We start from the raw sequence: 25,274 nt of genomic DNA, 5'->3' as shown, positions 1-25,274 counted from the left end.
GAGAGTCTAGCGCTTTTCTATTCATTTTCGACATTTTTACAGTTTTTTTTCCATTAGGCTAATGGAATTTTACACAATTTTTTTACCTTAAAGTTATTTCATGAAATCTAATTTAAAAAATAGTAAATGTACATCCTAAAAAATATTTTATATTGTATTAAATAAACCAGTACAAAAACCTGGACTTTTAAATAAAATTAAAGTGTATTATTTGGACATTTTATTCAGTGTACAAAAGGTAGAGTATAATTACATACTAAACCTCTTTATAACAAGAACAAGGCTATTTCAATGTTGGTTGAATTGTGGTTTTTTACATTATTTGCAGAAGTCCTTAAAAATGCAGGCGAATCTGCTCAAATTTCCCTCAAATATATCCATGGGATTGAAGCATTGCACTTTGGGATGTGCATGTTGGCCCATTTTTATTTTTAGAATAGACCTATTAATAATAAATGTAATTCATGCTATCTTAAATAGTGCAAAGAACACTTTGTAATGAGCTGTTTATTATGAGTTTTTTTGTGTTTTATTTAAATTTTATTTTTTTCTGGAATCGAAAAATAGTCTGGAATCAACTCTTGGAATCGACTCCACTTATTCCGAAACCAGAAGTCGGAGTAGAGTCCAAAATGTCTTGAAACAAACAGCCCTGTACCAACGAGCATGTGAAGCGCTTTATTTGAGTAGATTTCCTACTTTTACAAAACAAAATAAATCGCTCTTGGAAAATGTCTTTGTGCGAATAATCATACTGATGTAGGTAAATTTGTACCAGATTACTAGTAACTCTAAACTGACTATCGGGAATTCGCTGTCAGCCTCAAAGTCGCCAATTATGTGGTGTAAGGTGTTTAGCAGCCGGTACAGAGTTTTCCTGTAAGTTTACCCTGGTGAGTTTCTGACAAACTTAGAAAAACTGATTTTGTTTTAAATTATGTTATGCCAGTTTGTCCCTCGATTTCTTAGGAAGTGTGCCGGGGCCTTTATTCAGTCTCAAACTTGTATGTCTTTCTTTCTTTCTTTCTTTCTTTCTTTCTTTCTTTCTTTCTTTGTACAAGGGTGAGTAAATAATGAGAGAGGCACCGTGTCGTGTGAACTATTCCTTCAGGGGTTTGCACTTATTTAGATGACCTTCATTAATGGAACTGTAGAAAATGCTTTGAATGCGCATGCAAATAAAACCATTAAGAGCTTTTGCATTGTGTTTTTGCATTTTTTCCAATGAGATTGGGGTAGGAAATGTGCTTATGCAACAATGCAAAAAAATCTGAATGATCCTAGAAATGGGTTTCATATTCTTTAAGCAAAGTATTGTTTCTTATTTAAATTTTGGACTGAAATCTGACCGGGACTCGTTCTTGATGTTCGTGTTCGTGTTCGTGTTGACTCGCCCAATGAATTTGTAAGAAGCGAGGAGAAAATCGCTGCAAATAAAACAAATCTATAAAGCCAAGTCCTGCAAATGTGTACCATTTGTCTTTTGCATAGTTACTTGTGAGTGATATTACCAGGTAACAGTATTTGACTATGTTGCATTAATGCAAATAACTTTCGAGAAACTGACATTGTCATGATGAATGGACCGCTGTGTTTGCATGCAGCTTGTCAGTAATATAATTTTCTTTTCATCTTTACAATATGAGTATGTTGTTGTGTGTGTCTTTGTATCAGCGTGTGCGTCTCCTGTTATTAGAGTACATATGATGTTGAGGAAAGCTGCTTTTAATTAGATGTAAAGTTGGAAAGCTACAGTTTTAAAGTAGTTAAACTACAGTCCAACTACTCTTTTAGGACTTATTGAAAACAAAGGGATGCACAGCAGTGTCTAACTAAATATTTCTCTATAAAGCCAAATTTGTTCAATAGAAGAAGCCAAAAACAAATTCTCCTGCATCTGTACTCTGTGCGGCTTTGTATTCAAATTTGTGTTTTGAAGGAACATAAATTAAATAATGTCACGTCCAAAACACATCTATTATACGTTTAAACCAATCAACGCTCTTCAACTAGCCGAGGTCACCTAGGTCAAGAATTTGATCATGGACAGGAGAAATATTACTGAACTCGGCAGAACAATTCAACTGCAATGCACTTCATAATCATTTGTAGCAAGCTAAAAAAAAAAGCCTGTTCGCCCAGTCAGTTCAAATGAGCCTAAATCATGAATCATTTCTGAATCATTTATTTTTTCTAACTTATTTACAATAATCATCTTAGAAAGGACAGTTTAGGAGAGACTGTTTGATTGCGTTCTCCGCCCGATTGACTGTAAAGCTGTGTGTGCAATATAGTGTTACCATAAACGGCGATGTAGCTTTTTGTCACACTACATCACTACTTGAAGGAAAAATGTGCTTGTTACTGAAAAAAAACTTTTTAAAAACTGTTGATCTAATGACACAATACTAGGAAATCTAGTAGCATCCTTTATTTTTACAATACTCGATGCTAAATATAATTTACATATAAATATTAGGGCTGTCAATTTAATGTATTAATTCAGTGTTATTATAATTATATAAATTAAGTTAAAAAATAAAGTATAAATAGTGTGTTAAAAATACTACGCAATTAATCATACAATTGGGACCATAATAAAGAATATTCCTACCATCTGAGAAATTCAAGTTTGAAGCGCCACATTCATGGTTTTTGCAGGTCCCAATCAGCAGGGGGCAGTAAGTGCAGTTCAGCTGTATAGGCAACAAACCACACACACTGGCTGCATAAGAATCCAAATGTAGCTACCTTGTTGCCTCATTGACCTATCTGTCACTGAATTAACAGACAGCGTTTGCATATCTACGTACCTCTTGAAACCAGTTTCAGACAGGCTGTCGAGGCAGCACTACTTCACATCATGTTTAGGACACCAGTATCCATTCAGTCCAACCGAATCACAAAATACTAATAATCTAGAGCAGGGGTGCCCAATACGTCGATCGCGATCTACCAGTCGATCGCAAAGGCAATGCTGGTAGATCGCACAAAATTTAAATGTGCTTTCGTTAAATATTTTTTTAAAAAATATATAAAAAATAATATATATATATATGTTTTTCCTCCTTTTTAGTTTCTGTCTGACTTGAACTTGACGAGTACATTTTGACCAGGCGAGATTTTTGTTTATTCAGTTGCCATGACAACTAGGTTCGGGCCTTCCAAGGGCTTCTGAGCAAAATTGCGAAGCTAGCAGTGTTTGAGACTAGCTACCATCAGCTACCGTCTGATTCCATTCAGTGCAAATCATCAGAACAAGGTAAATGCCCTGGCTATTGTAATCTATTGTGCTGTAGGTGTTTTGGGTTTAGTGTTAAAACTGAATGATATCAACATTGAACATTATTACATATATATATTTTTTTATTAATTACAAGATTAATTCCATGTAGGGATACAATAGTCCCAACAAGCATTTAAAAAAAATTAAACTGTGTTTTTTTTAGTTGGTAGATCTTATTGAGTTGGCCATTTAAAAGTAGATCATCATGCAAAAAAGTGTGGGCACCCCTGATCTAGAGCATCAAGAGAGTTTTGGCAAAAACCAGGGTTGAGAGGGTTAATTTTGAAATGTTTTCCACTACAGATTACAGAATACATGCCCTAAAATGTCATTTGTAATGTATTCCATTAGATTACTCAAAGTCAGTAATGTAATCTAAATACTTTGGATTACTTCTTCAGCACTGGTAGATTTTTTCACTTGTTTTGACTAAAAAAGACAAAATACACATGTTAAAAATACATTCTCTGAAAAAGCTAAATATCTTATGCAGTGTTGATTCTAAAACAAGATTCATCTAATTGGTCTTGTTTTAAGGATTTTTAGATATTTTTACAGGAAAACAATAAAAAAAAATGATTACCAAGAATACGATTTTTGCCCTAATATTAAAGGTCTTACTAGGAAAAAAGAAATTCTGATCCAATGTGAATTTTCTTTATAAAATATGATCGTTCTGTTACGATTAAGACGATTTTAGACGTTACGATTTTAGAGAGTTACTCCATCTGATTGTCTGTGTGCAGGTGCAGGAGGATGATGATTGATATCCTCTCCCTGACCTTTATTATACTTCTATGTTCTGTGACACGAATGGTTTGTTCATTTTCTCATGTATGAGAAGAGCGTGCAGCCTATGTATCTGCCATTAAATGTGTGGAATACAGACTTTTGCTGTTTGGCTCCGTGATTTGTCGGACTAAACCATTCATCACTGTGTAAAAGCGTTACAGTGTCTGGTAACTTGTGCATGTAAAATGGCTAGAAATAGCATTTTAGTTTAGCGTAAAGCTGACAATTTACACAAGGTTTATTTCTATTTCTTCTGCTCCAAACTTACTTCTCTGTCTGCTCGTATGAATGTAACACATCTTAAGAAAGTGTTTCACCGCTGTTCAAATGCACTTTGGATCGCATCATTTATATGGATAAATGTTTTCCATCTGAAAGGACTAAATATTAAATGAAACAAATAAAAACTAAATACAAAGTAATCTCTTCAGTAATCAAAATACTTTTTGAATGTAACTGTATTATAATTATCAATGATTTGAATTGTAACTGTAGTGGAATAAAGTTTATATTTTGTATTTTTAATACATAATCATGTTACATGTATTCTGTTACACCCCAACACTGATAATAACCAAGTGTATATTTAATAACTAAAATACTACTTTCTCACTAGAAATGGAATAGCAAGAAGTAAAAAAAAAAAAAAAAGTATATTTATAGACAAACTGGCTATCAACTGCCTCTTCGGCCGCCTTTTTGTTTCTTTTGCTCTACCGCACATTATTGTGGGATTTCAAAGGCAGTGAAGGATACATCTATGCTACCTTCAAAAATCAGATCAGATGAAGGTATCTCAGTAGATGGTATGTGACATGAACATTGGATTCGGACACGCCTTGGTCCCTTCCTACCTTTGTAGCCAGCCTCCAGATGCAGCATTTTTCTTGTTTCAGATGCAGCCAAAGACCACAGACAGCACAAGATGAGGATGCGTTCTTATGTTCAAACACAGCTGGATGGAGGCAAACCCCTAAAAGGCAAGTCAGTTCACCCTGCGGCTATCTTTGGAACTCTCCCGGGGAGGCTGGCCAGCTATTTCAGCAAATAATCCAGCACTTTAAACAAAGGATTTTGGGCATTTCACCCTCTACAGTGCACAATATAGTTAAAAGATCTGAATTCACATGATCTCCAATCCTTCAGACATCACTGTCTTAAAAAATGGCGTTCATCTGTAATGGATATCATGAACATGGACTTGGGATTACTTTAGTAAACTTCTGTTTGTCAACACCACTTGGCACTGCATCCACAGATGCAAGTTAAGACTTTGTAAAGCAAAGCAGAAGCCATACATCAACACTGTCCAGAAGCGCTGCTGACTTCTCTGGGCTTGGTCTCATCTTAGATGGAAAGTAGAAACGTGGAACTGTGTTTTTGGTCCGAAGAGTCCACATTTCAAATAGTTTTTGAAAAACGCAGCCATCGTGTTATCTGGTCCAAAGAGGAAAAGGACCATCCGAGCTGTTATTGGCATCAGATCCAAAAGCCTTGTGTCTGTATGGGCCAGGGTTGTGTCAGTGCCCATGGCATGGGTAACGCTCACATCTGTGAGAACACCATGAATGCAGACAGATATGTACAAATTTTGGAGCAACATGTATTGCCATCAAGCAGCATCTTTTCCAGGGACGTCTCTGCATTTTCCAGCAGGACAACTTAAAACCACATACTGCCTGGATTTTAAGTGCATAGCTGTGCACATCTATGGCAAGTGCTACAGGAAGTGTGGGGGAAAATGTCACCTGAATATCTGGACAAACTGACAGCTGGAATGCCAAGAATCTGCAAAGCCGTCATTGCTGCACATGGAGGATGTTTTGATGAGAACTCTTTGAAGTAGTTTAAGAAGGTCTGACATTTTTTTCTAATTGTAATTTTACACATTATTAATGTCCTGACTATACATTGTGATCAGTTGAATGCCACTTTGGTGAATAAAAGTACCAATTTCTTTCCATAAGAGCAACATTTTTACCTTATACATGAACCTTTAGCCGTGTGTGTGTGTGTGTGTGTGTGTGTGTATATAATAAATAAATATATATATATATATATATAGCCTCTTTATATATAATATATATATATATACACATTCATACACTGCACATTCAGTTTGTTGGTTACAACTCTTTTTTTTTTTTCCAATGTCGTTTTTGTTCTCTTCTTCAGGATGTGGTTTACTAATGAACTGGCTGAGAAATCAGCAGTTTGGATGTGTCATTGAGTGAGAGAATGCAGTCAGCTAAAGCATGTGTTTGTGTGTCTGTGTGGTTGTATGTTAATTTGATCTAGTCACTTTGATGTATAGGTATGTGCATTCAACACCAATGTAAACGTGTTTGCATGATGCCATGTGCAGAAGTCTGCTATGTAGGCCTGTTAGCGGTTTTGAGCTGTAGAGCATGCTGCAAGTGATCTGTCAGAGATAAAGACATGCCATATTCCTGCACCTCGTAAAATGCAATTATACCAAAGCAATAGGCCAAGAGAGTCCTTATGTTAAAATGCTTGTAGCACAGGGTGCTCTTTAAGAGACTGAAAAATTCTGTCATGTTGTTCCAAACCTGTCTGACTTTATTTCTTCTGTGGAACACAAAGGGATATGTAAAACAAAATTCACTTTCATTGTGTGGTGATAAAAGCAACTTGCATTCTCCCCTAGGGGCTGTTCAGATGAAACGTGTTCAAGTGCTATAAAAAGTGAGATGCAGCACAATGAATATAGCAGGAAGCAAGTATCTTGAGACTTAAACTAGACGTGCCATCAAGAAGCTGAAAAAACTAAATGTCTAGACATGGCATCAATAACACCCAACTGGTGTATCTTTACATTGAAAAACAATTACTAAACATTGCAGACAAGAGGCAAAAACATGCTTGTTGTGAATGGCCCCTAACATCTCCCATTGTTTCCTACAGGATTTTGTGATACTGTGGTGGGTGGACCCTGGAACCTGTAGTGGGGTCTAGGGGCATGGTCCCCCATAAGAAACTTTTGTACATTTTTAAAGTTAAATGTATCAGTTTGGTGCATTTTGAGGGCAAAATTAAGAGGCTAGATCTATGAAGAAACGTGTGCTCTTGAAAACTATTTTGTGCTCTAGTAGTAATTTAATCATAAACTGGCTGGTTGCATAGATATGAATGGTGATGACACGGCAATCAAGTCACACAGCTCCAAAAATGAACTGAAAGTACTCTGACCTACTGGCCCTTTCTCTGCTGTCAAAATCACCTGCTGTCCCTCCCTGCCACTATGGGAAGTAGTGCTGCCCCTCTCTGGATGTCTGAAATGTAAACTGCACTGGTTAAGGGAGGAGGTTATTATCATATGATCGTTATTTTATGCCGCGTATGGTAGTAAAATAAAGAAAAGTCTCCATTGCCATCACTAACAGCAGGGATGCTCATAGTTCTATAGAATGAGAACTACTTTTTCATTGTATTATTGCAGCAAGATCTACCATGTACAATAAAGGCTATACATTATCACAAAACCAACATTTCAGTAGTGTAGTAAAATTTGATGATTCGCAGTATCACAACAAATAATAACACTAATATGTTAATTATGAAAGAATGCTTTCAAGTTCTTAAGTAATTATTCAAGACTAGTAAACAGTCAGTAATACGATAAATAAAAAAAGAATAGAAATAGATAAAAAATAATAGAACAAATTAAGAAAATTCTATGCTTTTTATAACAGCTTTAAAAGTTGACTGGGAATGAGAGATGCTTTGCCGAAGCAACAGTGCAAAACACAATGTTAGAGATCTTTTGTTTTTATGAGAAGTGTTTAAATATTTTTGGTGCATTTTGAAACTGTGGTGGGACCAATTAGACTGTGGCGGGCTGCCTAGTTAATTAATGCGAAACACTGATCTCCTTTTGTGTTCTACGGACAAAAAGTCATTCAGTTTTAGGAGAAATGTCCAGTTACGCATGGTGTGTTCACTGTAATGCATAAACTCTGGTGGCTTGCTGCTTTTATAAAATTGTGGCAACAGCAATATGACACCAATAAAAAATATTAATTGAAATAAACAATTGTTACACCAAATAATATAGTTCATAATCTAACTTTAAGATGTTAGATTTTACTAACCAGGCCTACTGGATACATTAAACAATCTCGCCCCTCTGAACTCTATAACCATACAAGGAAATGTAGTTGCATTGCAGATTTCTTGTCGATCATTGCATGCTAAGGTGTATATTACCCACACGTAGAGTACACACTTAAACGGCGTAAGAATGAACACAGCCTTGTTCTCAGAGAGTGAAACTGGGTTGTGGTTGGTCTGATATGTTCCTCTTCCTCTCATCTTATGCACCACACCTTTTTATACTGTAATTCTGAAAAACATCTCCTAACGAACCCATGATGAAAGTGTGGTAAATCAAGCCTTTTCAATGCTTCTTTTTCCTCTTTTAAGAATTGGCTGGCCCACATTTGGTTTGGTTTAGCCCTGGTGTAGCCAAGTGTTTGTGACATTCAAAGATGCACCTCAAATATCCTAATTATAATATTATGCTAATTGCACACTAGGGCTGCACGATTTGGGGAAAATGTCATATTGCGGTTATTGAGGCTAATATTGCGATTTGCGATCTAATAAACAAATGGTAACATGAATCAACTTGCTTGGTTATCAAGGAAAATGCACAAATAGATTACTGATAATGCTGAAATGTGTATTTCTCAACTCAAACATTCAAACTAGCAACAACAACAACTATAAATGCAGTGTTTTCAAATTAAAATAATATTTTTACAAGATTAAATAATAACATCTTTGCATTACTGCAAACTTGTTATTTTCTCAATATTACACCTAAATAAAATGGAGCAATAAATAAGAACATACACATTTTCATGAAAATAAGATTGTCCAAACAAACAGGGACATCTAAGCAGGATGTAACATGTACTTTCTATAAACTCTTTTGAAAAGGAAACTGGCTATAAAAGTGTGGTTCACACTAAAACTGTTGTTGTTGCTGTTGTGTGTGTTATATATACACATAAACACACACACTTTATTGTTGTTGTCATTTTAGTGTTGTTTTTCACATAAGATTGATCTTATCATGATGATCTCATCAATGATGCTACACGTTGCAAGCTGCAGACAGAGGGGTGAGAGACGAGCGTCTCTGTGTTAGTGCGTATCACCCGCAAGACTTTAAATCTCTCCCGGTCTCGACTCCCGCTCAGATTGTGTCTGTTCCGCGACTGGTTGAAGCAGCTCTGACCGCACCGAGAATGACAGTTTTGGAGTTTGTGTTTATATGAACTTTAATTAAGGATGAAATAAAGATATATCACCAAGCTATGATCTGTGTTATATTTTTCTGGCCACCAGTTCAGTGTCGGTCTGCTCGGCATCTATCTCCACGCTGAACACCGGAGACTGACATGACATGACCACATGTGCCACTCCCTAAACTGAGACTGACTGGTCATCTTTTTATTAGCGGTGTCAAAAATGGGCAAACAGCTCTCAGAGAGAATGAGCTGTGACGTCCACACATGCACTTATTTATTTAATATAATCGCAGCATTTTACCGTCATATAATCGCACAGGCTGACATCGCGATTGCGATATGATTGATCGTGCAGCACTATTGCACACCTTAGCTTTAAACATTTCTCCACATATTCCCTCATATGTTGTGTCCCACTAAAAAGAAAAAAGAACTTTCTCTATTGTCAGTTTTACTCAATCCTCCCATGCTCTTATTACTCAAAAAATGCTTGTAACCAAGGGAACTTAAATTAAATGAGTTGATTAAATGAGTGCAATCTTGCACGTATTGCACACCTCAACTGTAAACATTTCCCCACATATTCCTTCATATGTTGTGTCCCACTTAAAGAAAATTACTTTCTCTATTGTCAGTTTTACTCAATCCTCCCATGCTCTTATTACTCAAAAAATGCTTGTAACCAAGGGAACTTAAATTAAATGAGTTGATTAAATGAGTGCAATCTTGCACGTATTGCACACCTCAACTGTAAAAATTTCCCCACATATTCCCCCATATATAGTGTCCCACTCAAAGAAAAGAACTTTCTCTATCGTCAGTTTTACTCAATCTTCCCTTGGTCAGTTTACTCAAAAAATGACTTGCTGACTGGGAGTGAGTGATGCTTTGCCAAAGCAATGGCACAAAACACAACGTTAGAGATCTTTTATGCTATTAAGTAAAGTATACAAATATTTTCGGTTCATTATAAAACTGTGGCGGCACAAATTAGACTGTGGCTGGCTGCCTAGGTAATTAATGAATAACCAACACTCCTAGACACATAATAAAAATTTGATGAAATATTATAGTATATAAATTATTTGGTATTACTTAAAATTTCACTACTTAGTCCCGCTGTGAGGACATATGTGGACATCAGTTTTTAGGAAAACTATTGTCTAGCCAGAGTTAGTTTATTTATTATTTTATTTTTGTTGCGTGCATTTGGGAAAAACTACATTTACAGCAATGCAGCATCATTTGTCATGTAGTGTGACATTCATTAAAGCTCATCATAAGGAATTTTGTAATATCAAAATGAAAGGCATATGGGGCTTGCTGAATGTTTATGGTGGATTTTGCTATGACACATACAGGCAATAGGATAGTATTCATTTTTTTAATAATTTCTTTTGTACAGGTTATTCATTTTAATCCATTGTTTTATTTTACAGTTGGCCTTACTATAACATCTCAACCCGTTATTGCAGTGTTATGTGAAACGCATTTAACTTCTGTTGTAATGTGCTTTCTTATGACTTAAAACCTCTGAATCACTATGTAAAACAGACTTAATTTGCATTGCTGCAGTCAAATTGCATCATGTTAACATCATGCAGGGTGTGTGTTGGATACTGTAGTTCTGACGTCAAAGAGTTGATACCCACTGTGTGGTGAAACGGCAACCAGATGCACGACATAGCTTGATGAAGGGTTTTTATATCATGCAGATGATGTCACTTCCATAAAACAGACATGAAACAAAAGGGTGTAGTCTGAGTGAGTCTAATGGAACAAATTAAACAGGCTTACTAATTTGTAATTCAGCCTCATTTTAGTGCCTGTCTCTGAGGATGAGATATCTAGCATCTTCCAGGACACAAAAGAATACATAATTAATAGATTTTTGTCATTTTTTTTGCTATGGTGTGTTTTTTTTAGTGAACTGATATATTAATGAACTGTGTGCTCTATAAAACTCCCAAAACTTCAGTGGCTATTGTTGCTGTTGAAGTAGATCTAGTCAGTTTGACAGAATGAAAAATAATGCTGTGAAATGTAGGGATGAGTCATGATGGTCAATTGGTCATCCAACAATTAGGGTTAGGCATAGACTTTTTTTATTTTAGCCAAATACTTTAATTATGATAACAGTGTGCTGTGCTAGCTATAAGACAGTTTGCACTGTGAAAAAATTTTGCTTGAGGAATTGGCTTCTTGTTGCATAGAAGTCGTTTTAAAGTGAAGAGTAATTAATGGGCAAGATTAGCCTCCATACCAAATTTACGGTCTCTAGGACACACTATAAATTTTTTTTGCATATCCTTGGTGTATCTTTTCAACCATTTGTCCTAGAAACTCTTTTTGTATGTAATTACGCTCCTCCAGATAATACAAATGGACTGCTTAAATTAGAACTCTGCCAATTACAGTGGACGCCATCTTGGAATATGGTGTTTATCGTTTATTAGCTACTATTCCTTTAAACTCATTTTGTGAAAACAAAGGCTCAAAATAATCTTCAGACTGATCCGCACAAAATTAATAACACTAAATTTAGATTTTTTTTATTTTGTTGAAAAGTTACGTTAAGACAAATTTAACGAGGTTGACGTAAAACAAGAAGTGAGGCTATATCTTGGCAACGGCTTGTCCTATTGAAACAAAATGTGGTATGATTAATCCGGACCATGATCTGTGGGTACATGCAAAGTTTGGTGGCAGCACCACCTATGGGTCAAGAAATGTGTCTATGGATTCCTTGGGTCATGAGGATTTCAACAATGCCCATATCATCCATATAACGTTTCCTATATTAGCCATACTGCCTTCGGCATATTTATTTATATCAACAAGTTAAATGCATTGTCAGATTTATACGAAATTTGGTATGCATCATTGACATCATGTCCTGAACATACCTGAGCAGTTTGGAGACAGTGCCATCTATAGTTCAAAAGATAATCCACACTTGTATGCTGACTCCAACCTTGGCTTCATGTCTATTTGCCATTCATGAATCATGTCAACCGAAGGACACAGCGTGTACATTTCTGTAAGTGTATGTATTATTGTCTAATCTAGGAAAAGGGATTTAGATTGCAGAATCATAGGAAGGTTCTTTAACTAATGAAAATAAAATCATATATGCTCTTTTTGTTGAGTTTCTAGACTTAATGACCAATTTTATTTGAAAAACATCTTGTTTTTACATGCTTCGTGGTAATCACTTGTATTTTTATAGAGCTTTTTTCAAGTGAGAATTGAAAGAGCAGTGTAGAGGAATGTAGTTGATATAATGGGTCTGATTAGAAGGTAAAAGATATTTCCACATTCTGGTGGTTAAGGGCAGAGGTATTCAAGCCATGTTGTTACATTTTGAAAATTAATTTAAAAGGAATGGAGATGTTAGTTGTGTTTTTTAAACTGTGAAGTGTTACTACTGTATACAGTAATACTGTTTTTGTGCTCCCTAGGCATTTACATTTAGTGTACAATGCAATGACCTCTTGTGTTCCCTTGAATTTATTACTTTTCCTTAAGTTGGTCTTAAAAAAGTGTTTAAAATGTCTTCAATTTAGCTTCATAAAATGTGCAGAAACACTGAATTCATCCACTTATAAGGAATAGTTCACCCAAAACCATAATTCTCTCATAATTTACTTACCCTTATGCCGTCTTAAACTCGTATGACTTTCTCACTTATGCGGCACAAAAACACAAAAAAGATATTTTGATGGCGATATGAATTGTTCTTGTCCATACAATTCAAGTCAATGGGTTCAAAGGTCCAAAAAGTCATCCTAAATTTAATTCAGACAATGTGAGTGAATTAATCCATGTCTACTGAAGCGATACGATAGTATTGAGTGGCATCGGCAGTCTCCTAGGTGTGATTTATGATTTGGCGCTAGATTACATTTCCTTGTGCTTGACTCATGCCCAGACCCCATGGACTTGCATTATATCGATATAAACATCATATTTCTTTCAAAAAAATCTTCATTTGGGTTGTGCAGAAGAAAGTCATATGAGTTTGAGATGGCATACGTTTATGAGTAAATTATGAGAGTTATCATTTTTGGGTGAACTATTCCTTTAAAGCACCGCCACTAAGGCCTGTTAACACAGGATGTCCATCTTTTTTGCTAGATGGATGTCTTTGACCATTGTGACACATTTTGATGGGGGGGGGTTCAGCGTATAGTGCCAAGAGTGTAAACATTTTAAGATGCTTTGTCAAGTTAAAAGAACTTCAGCTTTTAAAAATAAATCTCAAGACCCCTGCATTCTGTTCTATTTGTTGCACATCACAGATGCATGTAGCTATTTTTGAATCCAAGAACCCGTTATGTAAATGCCCCCTTAGAAACCATCCCGTAAGGGTTGGGTTAACCCAAAACCCAGCAGTGTTTAGTCGTTCTAGCTACCGACTAACTAGTTGATTTTGAAAACATTTAGTTTTGCACATCCCTAGTGTCATCCTTCATCCCAACAGTGTCCAGAACACTCATGCCAAGACATGACTCTCTGATTTTAGATTTTATCCAAACATTATAAATGTGTTTGACATCCAGGACAAAATAAATTACAGATTCCAGTAGAATTTCCAACGATTCCCAGGGCCTTCTCAAAACAAAAATCCTGCTGGACAGCCGCCATGGGACTCATTTTCAGTTATGAATTCTCTTGGATATAATAGGGTCATCTTTTATTTAAGCCCAACACAACTGGACAGTTTTTTAACAAGTACTCACCCAGAGGAAACAGCCTGTTGTACAGGATTACTGAAACTGGCCTTGAGAAACTGCCACCAATAGAGAAAGTGCATATTTACATTCAGGTACTTCATGTGTCTTCATCAGTCAGGTTTTTATACGAATGGGTTTGCACATTCCCTTTACATATCGTCACATGAATGTGTCTCTGTGAAGCAGATATAAATCTGATCTACTTTTACAGTGTGATAGTCAAATACAGCAGTTTGCTTTCGTGATGATGCTAATACAGGGCTGTGGAATTTTTATTACATAGATCATTTTGTTTCTACAAATTTAAGATACATTTTGTTTTGGTTTAAAAAAAAAACTTTCTGTGCCCAATATGTAATTTAGGCAGTTTTTGCCGTTGCTCCAGCCATGAATCTCACCCATAATTGCTTGCTTTCTCGTGGATTGCACTATGCTGACATGTGCTGATGTATTTCCATTTGGAAGCGTTGTCTTATATGTTACGGTAGGTAAGGGTTTGTGTGGCTTAAGTTATCGAATTGCTATTCGCCTCGAATGCATCTTGGAGGGCATTTACACTTGACTTTTTCAAAACACATGAAGTGACTGTGCAATTACCTTGGTCATGGAACAAACAAGGGTTTAAGGCATGTCAGTCAGGATGTAGAAAGAAATGGTGCTTGCCATTCCTAAATGGAGATAACACGCACACATGCGCCTGGCAGTTATGTGGCATCTCTTATGCCATGGCTAGAATTCTTGGATTGTATCCTGACTCATTTTGTTATGGATAACAATTAAATGTGCTGGCACACAGTGAGTTTGCCAAGCACTCGTAAATGCCAAACGCTGGGAAAACGCTCCGTTTTCCTTCATAACATCTTAGTGTGTGTGTGTGTGTGTGTGTGTGTGTGTCTATGTGACCTGTTGACTTCAAAAGAGTCCAAGGTATCTATTGTCATCTCTAATGATATTTACAAAGGCAAAGGAGACATGATAGAATATTTTTACATAAATGATGCCTGAAATTATGTGGCTTTTTGAAGGCATAAAATGTGTGGAAAATTATACACAGAGGCAGTACTGTATTTACACCTTATCGCTTATTCACCATTCGTTACAGATCACTGAATTCAGAAACGACTGTAAACACAACATTATATACAGGTTGTATCCCAAATTACAAAAATGCTTAGAGTCTGATCTGACACTCTGAAATGGATTTCAAAATATTTTAATAATCATATTTCAACCCACAGTGCCATAAAGCAAGCAACAACCTAGTAACTACACAGAATTCCCCTAGCAACCACATAGAATAGCAACACCCTGACACCCACCCATAACACACTAGCAATCGCATAGAATAGCAACACCCTGACAACCAACCAAAATACCCTAGCAACCGCATAGAATAGCAACACCCTGACAACCAACCAAAACACCTTAGCAACCACATAGAATAGCAACACCCTGACAACCAACCAAAACACCCTAGCAATCACATAGAATAGCAACACCCTGACAACAAACCAAAACACCCTAGCAACCACATAGAATAGCAACACCCTGACAACCAACCAAAACACCCTAGCAACCACATAGAACAGCAACACCCTGATAACCACCCAAAACACACTAGCAACCGCATAGTATCACACTGAAAATCACTCAGAGCACCTTTGCTACCACATAGCATAGCAACGCACTACAAACATATACAACACCCAAGTAAATGTCTGATTTGACCTTAAATTCATTGAGAGTTGATCTTATGTGAGCACATCTGAGCACATCTCTCCAAAATGAGACTGGATCACCTATCCTGCAGCAATCTTATAGGTAGTGCTTTATCTTCCATTTGTCAGGTCTGACTGATCGTCCACACTAATACGAGGTCCATCTAGCTCTCTAAACGACATTCTCTGATTGTTTGAATCCTGTTTATAATACTTGAATGAGTGAGCAGCCAGCCATCTGACGATCTGACTCTTAAAGTTGGCTTTAAGACAGACTGAAAGAGAGAGACAGAAAGGAAGGAGGTGTATTACATTTCAGTTTTTGAAGCACTTTTTTCCAGGTGTTTTGACATTGTTTGGTGCATTGACTTAAAATGGCTCATGATGCATGCTATCATGATATATAATCTTATAATATAAGCAAAACTACAGTACCAAGATGAGACATGGGACATCAAGTGGCGACACAACAATGTAACAAAACTGTTTCGTACCAAAGTAATGTAACCAAAATGTCTGTTAAATTGAACTGTTGATACATCTATTTATTTTGCTATCCTAACTATACGAGTAGGCTATATGGCCAGTTGCTTATTATTATTTACATTTAGTTATGTTTTTTTCCCCCTGCTATCCGTGCCCTTTCAGAACAGACGACCAGAACTCATAAGCTGAGAACCATTGATGTAAAGCAAACCTTCTTTCCAAGTTTGATTGGCATTTGCTTTTTCTCTGTGGCAATATGGTGACCATTACTCCTGCCCTTTCATTCCCCTTAACCTGTAACACAAACACACACACACTGTTTACGGGTTATGTAAGCTACAGGTTTTTGGCAAGTGGTCCATTTGAAAAAATCAGATCGCTGCGCTTGTTGCATCTGAAGTGGATGGCCTACCATCTTATACGTCTTTTCTCATTTCAAACCTTAAACTGAACTCATTGCCTGACTCTAAATTACAGTCTCAAAGCATGTAAAATGAAAACCATCATAATGACTTGCAGGAACACACACTGAATTTGATTTCCCTCATAAAAATATGATTGAAGGAAATGTTAAAACGGAAAAAGATTAAACGGTAAGGTGAGTAGATGGTTAAGTTACGGCCTGTGTATTCTGGGTAGGCACTGGTGAATTTGACACCATGATTCTTTGCTCTTGAAAAGGATAAAACCACTCTAGTGTTGGAGAGTAACTAATAAAAAATAAATAAGCTACAGTGCTAACTAAACTACATTTTCCAATAGTGTAACAGTATCGCAACTGTTTTCAAAATGGTGCTTTTCCAGTAAAAAGCGACTTTTTCAATCAAGTTTTGGTTTAGCGAATCTGTTTATTCTGTCGATTCATTAAACTGTTCCTTGCTCTTGGCTTTGGCATTCAATTACCACTGTTGCACTTGGAGGGTCAAATTGACCCATCTTGTGAAATCACAATTCTACATTCACAATTTTCACATTTTCTCCCCAACAACTGTTTAAACATTGAAATGTATAACTAACCTACAAATGTAAAATCTACAAATTTGATATACAATAAATACTACACATTTACATTAGAATATACAGGATGTATATACAGGAGGGCTGCACGGTTAATCGAAATAAAATCGAAATCGCAATTTATGATCTTGTGTGATTAATAAATCGCAAAGGGCTGCAATTTTATTAAATAAATATTGTGCTTGTACTGCTCGCTTCAAAGTTTATGTGCGATATGATGTCCTGTCAGTATTTATTTATTTTATTTGCATTTTCACAGTGTTTTCAGAGCATTTTTAGAGTGTTTTAAGCCAAGTGTGTTCATTACATCGATCGCAAGACTACCATTGGTCGATCTGGATAACAGGCCAAAATGGAAACAGTATAGAGATTGAAACAACAACAACAAACAATTTAAGGAATTACTTTTTATTTCCTCACTTCTGCAGGCGTGTGTGTGTGTGTGTGTGTGTGTGTGTGTGTGTGTGTGTGTGTGTGTGTGTGTGTGTGTGTGTGTGTGTGTGTGTGTGCTTTATCCTCATGTGCTGCGAGAGCACTCGTGGTAATGCTGATACATGTCAAAACGATCAATTAAACTTCAGAATTCTGCCAAAATGTCCATCTTGGTGAGGTGTTAATGTAAACACAGTGAGTTATGTGAATGTAAACAGTGGGACAAAAAAAAATCTGATTTATATCAAAATGTCAGACTTGAAGTAGAAATGTAACGTAATAGACCTGGCTCTGTTTAATATGTCCTTATAACACTAATCAAACAATACAGAAAATGATAAAACACTCTCTGCTCTTGGCTGGATAACTTTAGAAGATTTAAAAAAGTATTTATGTATTAGAATCATACAGTGAAGTCCAGTAGTTGTTTTATGTCACATTTCATTTCATTCTGAACATTTATTTGAAAACCTGATGTTAAAAATTTTTAAAGCTGTTAAAAAGCATATTGTTTTTCTATTGATTTTAATGTTCAATGCTTTTGCTTGTTTTTTCTTGTCTTGAATAATTTGCAGAGAACTTACAAACAGTACTTACTAATACTAATTTGTTAAATATGTACAGTGTTGTTTTTTGTTATACTTTCGAAATTGCATTTCACTGTCAGCTATTGAAATTTTGGTATCGTGACAACACTGCTCACATATGCATTATATTGCACATGGTAGATCTTACTATACTAACATTATGATAAAGTAGAACTCATTCCGTAAGTATGAGCATCCCTGTTTTGAGCACACCAGATTCACTGTAATTTCACTTTGCATAATTCCAAATATGTTTGGCTGCTACATTTTAATAAACAAATACACCCCATGGTACAGGAAGGAAAAGTTCAAATGAGGAGCATGTTATATAGCTGTTGTGAATTCAGCTACACACAGAACCTTCATGCAGATTTCACCAAAATAAAAGCTTAAAGGTTTAGAACTCTTTGATTTACCTGGACCGCATAGCAATGCCGTGTACATTACAAAATATATTATTTTTGTATAATAAATAATTATCAATATAATATGATTATATTACAATAATATTATTTTCAAGTTGACTGGTTTCCAAAAAACAATGATGATGACTAGTGGACTGAGACCGTATCACAAAGTAGACAAAAAAAAACAGGTACACAGTGGAGTGTGTGTGTGTGTGTGTGTGTGTGTGTGTGTGTGTGTGTGTGTGTGTGTGTGTTGGGATAGAATCTATAGTTTGTAGGGTATAAAAACTATTATGTCTATGGAGTCCTCCATAATGATAGCTGCACCAACGTGTTTGTGTGTGAGCGCAAATTATGAGTATGATTGTACTTATAATTAACATTTTGAAGTGTTCTACCATTTGACAGCTTTCTCTTAAGTCTTTATATGAACCAGGTCAAATTGACCCGTCAATATGTCTTAGGTGCTCTTTTATATATATATATATAGCTTTGTTTATAAATGCATGAAATAAAAATTATTATATTGGCAGGTTCACATGTCCTCTGTGAGGGACGTAATGGAGTTTCAAGCTGAAAAGTTGAACGTTTAGTTGATGTAAATCCGTGTTTAAATTTAAAATGGGTTAAACTGAGCCGTAAGTGCACTGAAGGGTTAACTGAACTGGTTAAAGAAATGATTCACTGTTATAATGCCTGTGCAAAATGTTTCGTCTTTTTTGAAGTGATATACAAAATAAAATGTTATAATATTCTTTTTACAATATTTTCCCAGTTTTATTGTTGGTATTTTAGTGTACATTGCTCTGCTGTTTAATGTTTCAGAGTTACTACACAAACATACACTCAGACACCCTGCCAAGTCTGAATGATTTACTGTACCATTCCTCTCATATTTAAGGTGAATCTGTGGCTTGTAAGATTATTTCAACAATCCTGCCTTTCGGTGGGAAAAGGTTTGATTTGTGGTGTTAAAATTGCAGTTCAGAGTCAGTGGCTTCTAATCAGTGAGGCATGTCATGTACGTGTAAATTGAAAGAGCTGGACAGATGAATGTCTTTAAGGACTGGTCTTGGGCCTTAACTACCTTTGATTGTGCTTGTTTGGAAAGCTTTAACATTATTCACAGTTCTGGAATTGTCTAGGGCTAAATGCTTCATTTTGATGGGAATTTGACTACACGGCAAAAACAATCTAAAAAAAGAAGAACATAAACACCCTCTTTTACATTTAGATAACTTTACAAAACTAGTTTGACAAAAAAAATGTTTTTCTTCAGTGTATAGGTAAATCATGTTCCCATTCCAGAATGGTATGAAACAACATAACCTCTTTTTCCATGAATTCAGATCTGCTCTAATGGCTGGAGTTGCCGACACGATAAAGAACACTTGTGTAACTAATGAATGTATACAAGAAGCAGTTCCATTTTATTGCACTGTATAAGTTTGTCCGTTTCATAAGATAAACTGTTACTGCAACGCTCGCCATGGTTTGTTATAAAAGTTCTGCTTTTCTCTTGGGAGGGAATGCATATTTTTGACCTGTGCTGACGTCAGAAATGGCACTCTCTTTTTAACAAGAGCTTACATACACTGAGCTGAAAGACCAGATGCTGATATGTTTTATTATACTGCACATGTTCAAAGTCATGGGGAGATTTTAAAAGGTTTAAAGCTAATTAGTGGTCAAATAAAGTATCCTGACATTAAAGAAGCTATGCATTTAACTTTCATCATGTGACTTTTATATTTTTGACTGAATTAGAATGTTTAACAGGAAGCCATGTAAGTCAGGATATGATTGGATAATTAAAAGTAAGCAGTGAAATTATTGGTATTATAAATAGTATTAAAAAGATTAATACATTTTTGTAAACAAATTATGACAACAGTTTGTAATTTCTGCACCACTAGTGTCACTAAACGGTATTACAAAAATATATATTTTTTATTTTGCAGTATTTACATATTTTAGAGTGTCTATGCTTGGATACAAGAAGGTATTTTACCAGAATATTGCACATGTTTTTCGCACAGTAACTTTAATATAACAGGCTCTGAAGTTACTTTACATTGTAAGTTTGGATGTAGTTTAGAGTTTAGTTAAAATAACTAAATTTGTCTCTCTTTCTCTTGCCTAGGGGGAGGAGGAAAACGAAAAGGAAGGAGTAAAAAATGGAGGGAGATCCTTCGCTTCCCTCATATCAGTCAGTGCACAGAATTGAGCAAAACTATCGGTAATGTATCAGCACTCTCTGTATCTCTTTCAAGAGTCATTTTTATGTACTTTTTATCCTGTGCTCTTCTCCAAAGGCTGATTTATACTTACTGGGTGAACAGGCTTCTTTAAGTTCGCCTGAAAATGATGACGAATTATGTCTTTTTTGTTGTGCAATGGTGTTCACTTGCTGATATTTCTCCTTTACATGCACATCCCTGAATTCTTGACCTAGGTGAACTTGGCTAGCCGAAGAATGTTGATGATTGGTTTAAACCTATCTTGGATGTGACGTTTTTTTTACAATTGCATGTGCCAGTTGAGGAAATTGTAGCTAGACTAGGTTACTATCTTAATGTCTCTCTGAGGTTGTTCAGAAGTACACATTTTGCTATGATGCTCAACGCAAACTTCACAAAGACAATATGGCAACGACAAATGTGTCAAAGTTTTGTGCACATTTTTGCCACTAATTTTGAAACGACGCTGCCAGTGTCAGAAATTAACATTAACATTTTCCCTCTGAATTACATTTTCAGAGGCATTTTTTTAACCTTTTATTTTTTATAAATCTATAATATTGATACAGTATGTCATCCATTATATCAAATACAAATACATTTTAACAAACTCATTTTAGGGATAATATAGTTCACCCAAAAATGAAAATTCTCTCATCATTTACTCACCTTAATGCCATTCCAGATCTGTATGACATTCTTTCTTCAGCAGCACACAAATTAAAATTTTTAGATGAATATCTCAGCTCTGTAAGTCCATACAATACAAGTGAATGGTGACCAGAAATGTAAAGCTCCTAAAATTATATAATAGCATCATAAAACTAATCTGTACGACTTCAGTGTTTTAATCCATGTCTTCAGAAGCGATAGGATAAGTGTGGATGAGAAACGGATCAATATTTACATTTAATTTTTTTACTATAAATATCCACCTTTGACCAGCCCCGACCTGTAGGTGGAGGTAGATATGCAAGAAGAATGTGAATCAACAAAAAAAACGAAATAAAAATGTAAAGGTGAATGTGGAGATTTATAGAAAACTACACATAAATATTGATCTGTTTCTATCACTTCTGAAGACATAGATATAACCACTGGATTCCTATGGATTACATTTATGCTGCCTTTATGTGCTTTTTGGAACTCCAATGTTTTGATCACCATTCACTTGCATTGTATGGACCTACAGAGCTGAAAAATCCTCTAAAAAATCTTTGTGTTCTGCAGAAGAAAGTCAGTCATACACATCTGGGATGGCATGAGGGTGAGTAAATGATGAGAATTTTTATTTTGGGGTGAACTATCACTTTAACATAAAATCTTACTATTTCATTAAATGACAAATTAACATTAAATATTATTACAGTATATTTTAATATATATTGAATGATTATCTTATCCATAAAATTACAATTACAAATTACAGTATATTCATGTGTAACTATTCCTGCAATGGAAATAAAAGAACCATACCAGATGTTACAAATAAAAACATATTAATCACGGGGACATTTTGAATTTCTTTGGCATATTTTTCACTTTTGGGTGGTATTTTTTTTGCCCCGAGCCCCCCTTAATTTCTGACTCTGAAAGCTGCACAGAGTATGAACGCAGGCTTTGTTTGTCACCTGTGATGTCATTTTGTTGTTGTTCATTGCCTAACCCTTTTCTGAGTTCACATTTGTTATTGGCTGTATCCCAATCTGCATACAAAAATGTAAAATAAAAATATGAATACATTCTGAATTGTATAGTATGTTGAAATAAATGTGTCAGACTCGCCCAAGTAGTAATCTGTGCATGCTCTTTGTGCTAATGTTACCAATAACCACTTGTTGTGTCAAAGAGGACAAGTTGACCGTTCCCTTACAACATTGCACAAATGCAAGACTGATCTTGCCCCAGCAAGTTTGACATTTTATGTACTTAATACAAGTTCCAGTAATGACGTATTTCTAATATTCAAATTGGGACTTGGCAATGACAAAAACAATACCGTGTAACATGGTATTCTATGAAGCAACTTGTCCTTACAGTACCTTGTACCCATTCATGGTGCATTATTATGGTAATCCAAAGTACCATGATATTACATCTGACACCATCACTGTACTTTTGTACACCCACAATACTTTTTGCTAGGTAGCCATTGTCATGCTATTGGCTATTTCTATTCCTGAGTGCAAATTAACTGTAATTGACCGTATGTATTTTGATGTGTGGATCTCAGAGCGGGATTACTTCAGCCTGTGTGAGAAGCAGCCCATTGGGAGTCTCCTGTTCCGCCTCTACTGTGAGACCAGACCAGAGCTGCAGCGATGCATACAACTTCTAGACGCCATGGTACGTCAACGCACACGTGCACACACTGATTTTTTCTTAAAGCATTTATTAATATGGCTTAAAGTTAATTCATCAAAAGACTGTTGTTCGTTGTTGGTTCATGATAATCCAAATTACATCAACTCATATTATTGTATGCACATTTAATGTAAAAATAGAATTAATATATGTAGAAAATAACACCAACTAAGATTACATTTTTTTTTTTAAGTTTTGTTCATTGTAAATATTTCGCTCACCTAAATACTCAGTCAGCCCTCCACTGTCTGGATTCATATTGCCCCCTCCACCCCGCCTCTCCTCTACGAACTCTGTGCAATGTTCCACTGGCCTGGATAACATGCCTCCCACATGACTAGTTGGGCTATCATGGAGTAAAGCCCAAAATATCAGGACCGGCATGTGGTCACTGAATGAGGCCATTGTCTGGTGTCCTCAACACCCCTATAGACCCCAAACCGTCTGAAGCCCACCAACCTTAGACATGACAGGAAATCACCATCATAAAACATGGCGTAGCATATTTGTGTTTTTTAGGACTTGGAAAAGGTGTTCATCTTGTTTATGGTATCCTAGAATTCTCTCCTCCTCAGTTTTACAAAAAAGCTTTGTGCTTTTTAGTCATAACTGTATAGAGCAGCATTATGGATGTGTTTCGGAGACATACGCAAATGTCTGAAAGCTGAACAGAAAACAGTATGTTTTTTTACAGTCTAACCCGTATAACAAGCGTTCAGCTAATGAGATAAGAGCAGATCATTTGTGAATAATGAAGGGAAAATGCCACATTAGGATGTTTTTAGTAATTTTGTGGATTTTCGACTGCCATTTTATTGGGTGTTATTTTAAGAAAAATAGCTGTCATTAAAGGTGAAAAGGTACACTTTGCGCATTTTGTTTCTACCATTGACATTTATGGTAAATACAGTTTTATGTTTGGAAAATTCACCTTACAAGAAATTCTGAGAATCCCACAAAGCCTTTCAAAAACATATTTTATAAATTTATATTAATTTATATTTTCTTTTTATTTAGGACGATAAAGATCTATTGCATTGCAACATTATTTTCATAACAAGCACATATTCCCTTTAAATGCTTATATTTTCCATATTATTGTTGAAAAAAAAAATGCAATCATTTAAATCAATTAAATGTGAAAGTATACATCCTTTTTTTATTATTTTATTATTATTTTTTATTATTACATCCTTTATTTATTATAGTATTTGTTATACTGCCTTTATGCTGATTTAATGTTTGGATGAAGTTGATTTTCATTACTGTAATCTAATGTACAGTACTGTGCAAACGTTTTAGGCACATAAGATGAGTCACAAAATCATTTGTCTAAAGATGGTTATTTATATCTTCAGCTTTAGTGTGTCAATAGGAAATATAAATGTTAGACTCCCAAACATTACTTTTGCAAATAGAAATAATTAGAATAGAAGAACAGGGAGCCCTGCAACAGATGGCATGACCCCCACAAAACCCCCCAATGAACATCATGTCAGTCTGAGATTACATAAAGAGACAGAAGCAATTGAGAACAACTGTTGTGAATTCTCCAAGACGCTTGAAACATCCTATCTGCCAACAACCAAGAAAAACTGTGTCCAGGTGTACGAGGAGATTTGGGGCTGTTTTAAAGGCAAAAGTGGTCACACCAAATATTGATTTAGTTTTTTTATGATTACTGGATTTTGTATGACATTAAGTGATCAATGAAAACTATTTATGTCATTATTTTTGAAGACATCCTCACTAAGCAACATTTTTCACAAGTGCCTAAAACTTGTGCACAGTACTGTAGATGATAATTAAAAATGTGTACATTTATATACACATTGACAAACAAACTCTAAAGTAAAACATCTGAATGCATTACGGTAATACAAATTGTAGAGGAAACATTCTCAATCGTCATGAATTAAGTACAAAAAATTAA

At 35.5% G+C, this 25,274-nt stretch overlaps 1 protein-coding gene across 2 annotated transcripts in view; it reads left to right on the top strand.

Moving 5' to 3' along the window:
• Nucleotides 1-25,274, top strand: part of grk5l (G protein-coupled receptor kinase 5 like) — a 63,101-nt gene that overhangs the window by 19,096 nt on the left and 18,731 nt on the right. For both annotated transcript variants that reach the window (XM_052108647.1, XM_052108646.1), the window contains exons 2-3: nucleotides 20,881-20,976; nucleotides 23,211-23,323. In XM_052108647.1, the coding sequence (XP_051964607.1) occupies nucleotides 20,881-20,976; nucleotides 23,211-23,323 (209 nt within the window). The remainder of the gene's footprint in view (nucleotides 1-20,880; nucleotides 20,977-23,210; nucleotides 23,324-25,274) is intronic.

The sequence above is a fragment of the Xyrauchen texanus genome, chromosome 37 (genome assembly GCF_025860055.1).
Source record: "Xyrauchen texanus isolate HMW12.3.18 chromosome 37, RBS_HiC_50CHRs, whole genome shotgun sequence".
Lineage (NCBI taxonomy): Eukaryota > Metazoa > Chordata > Actinopteri > Cypriniformes > Catostomidae > Xyrauchen > Xyrauchen texanus.
This window is presented reverse-complemented; position numbering and strand designations above follow the sequence as displayed.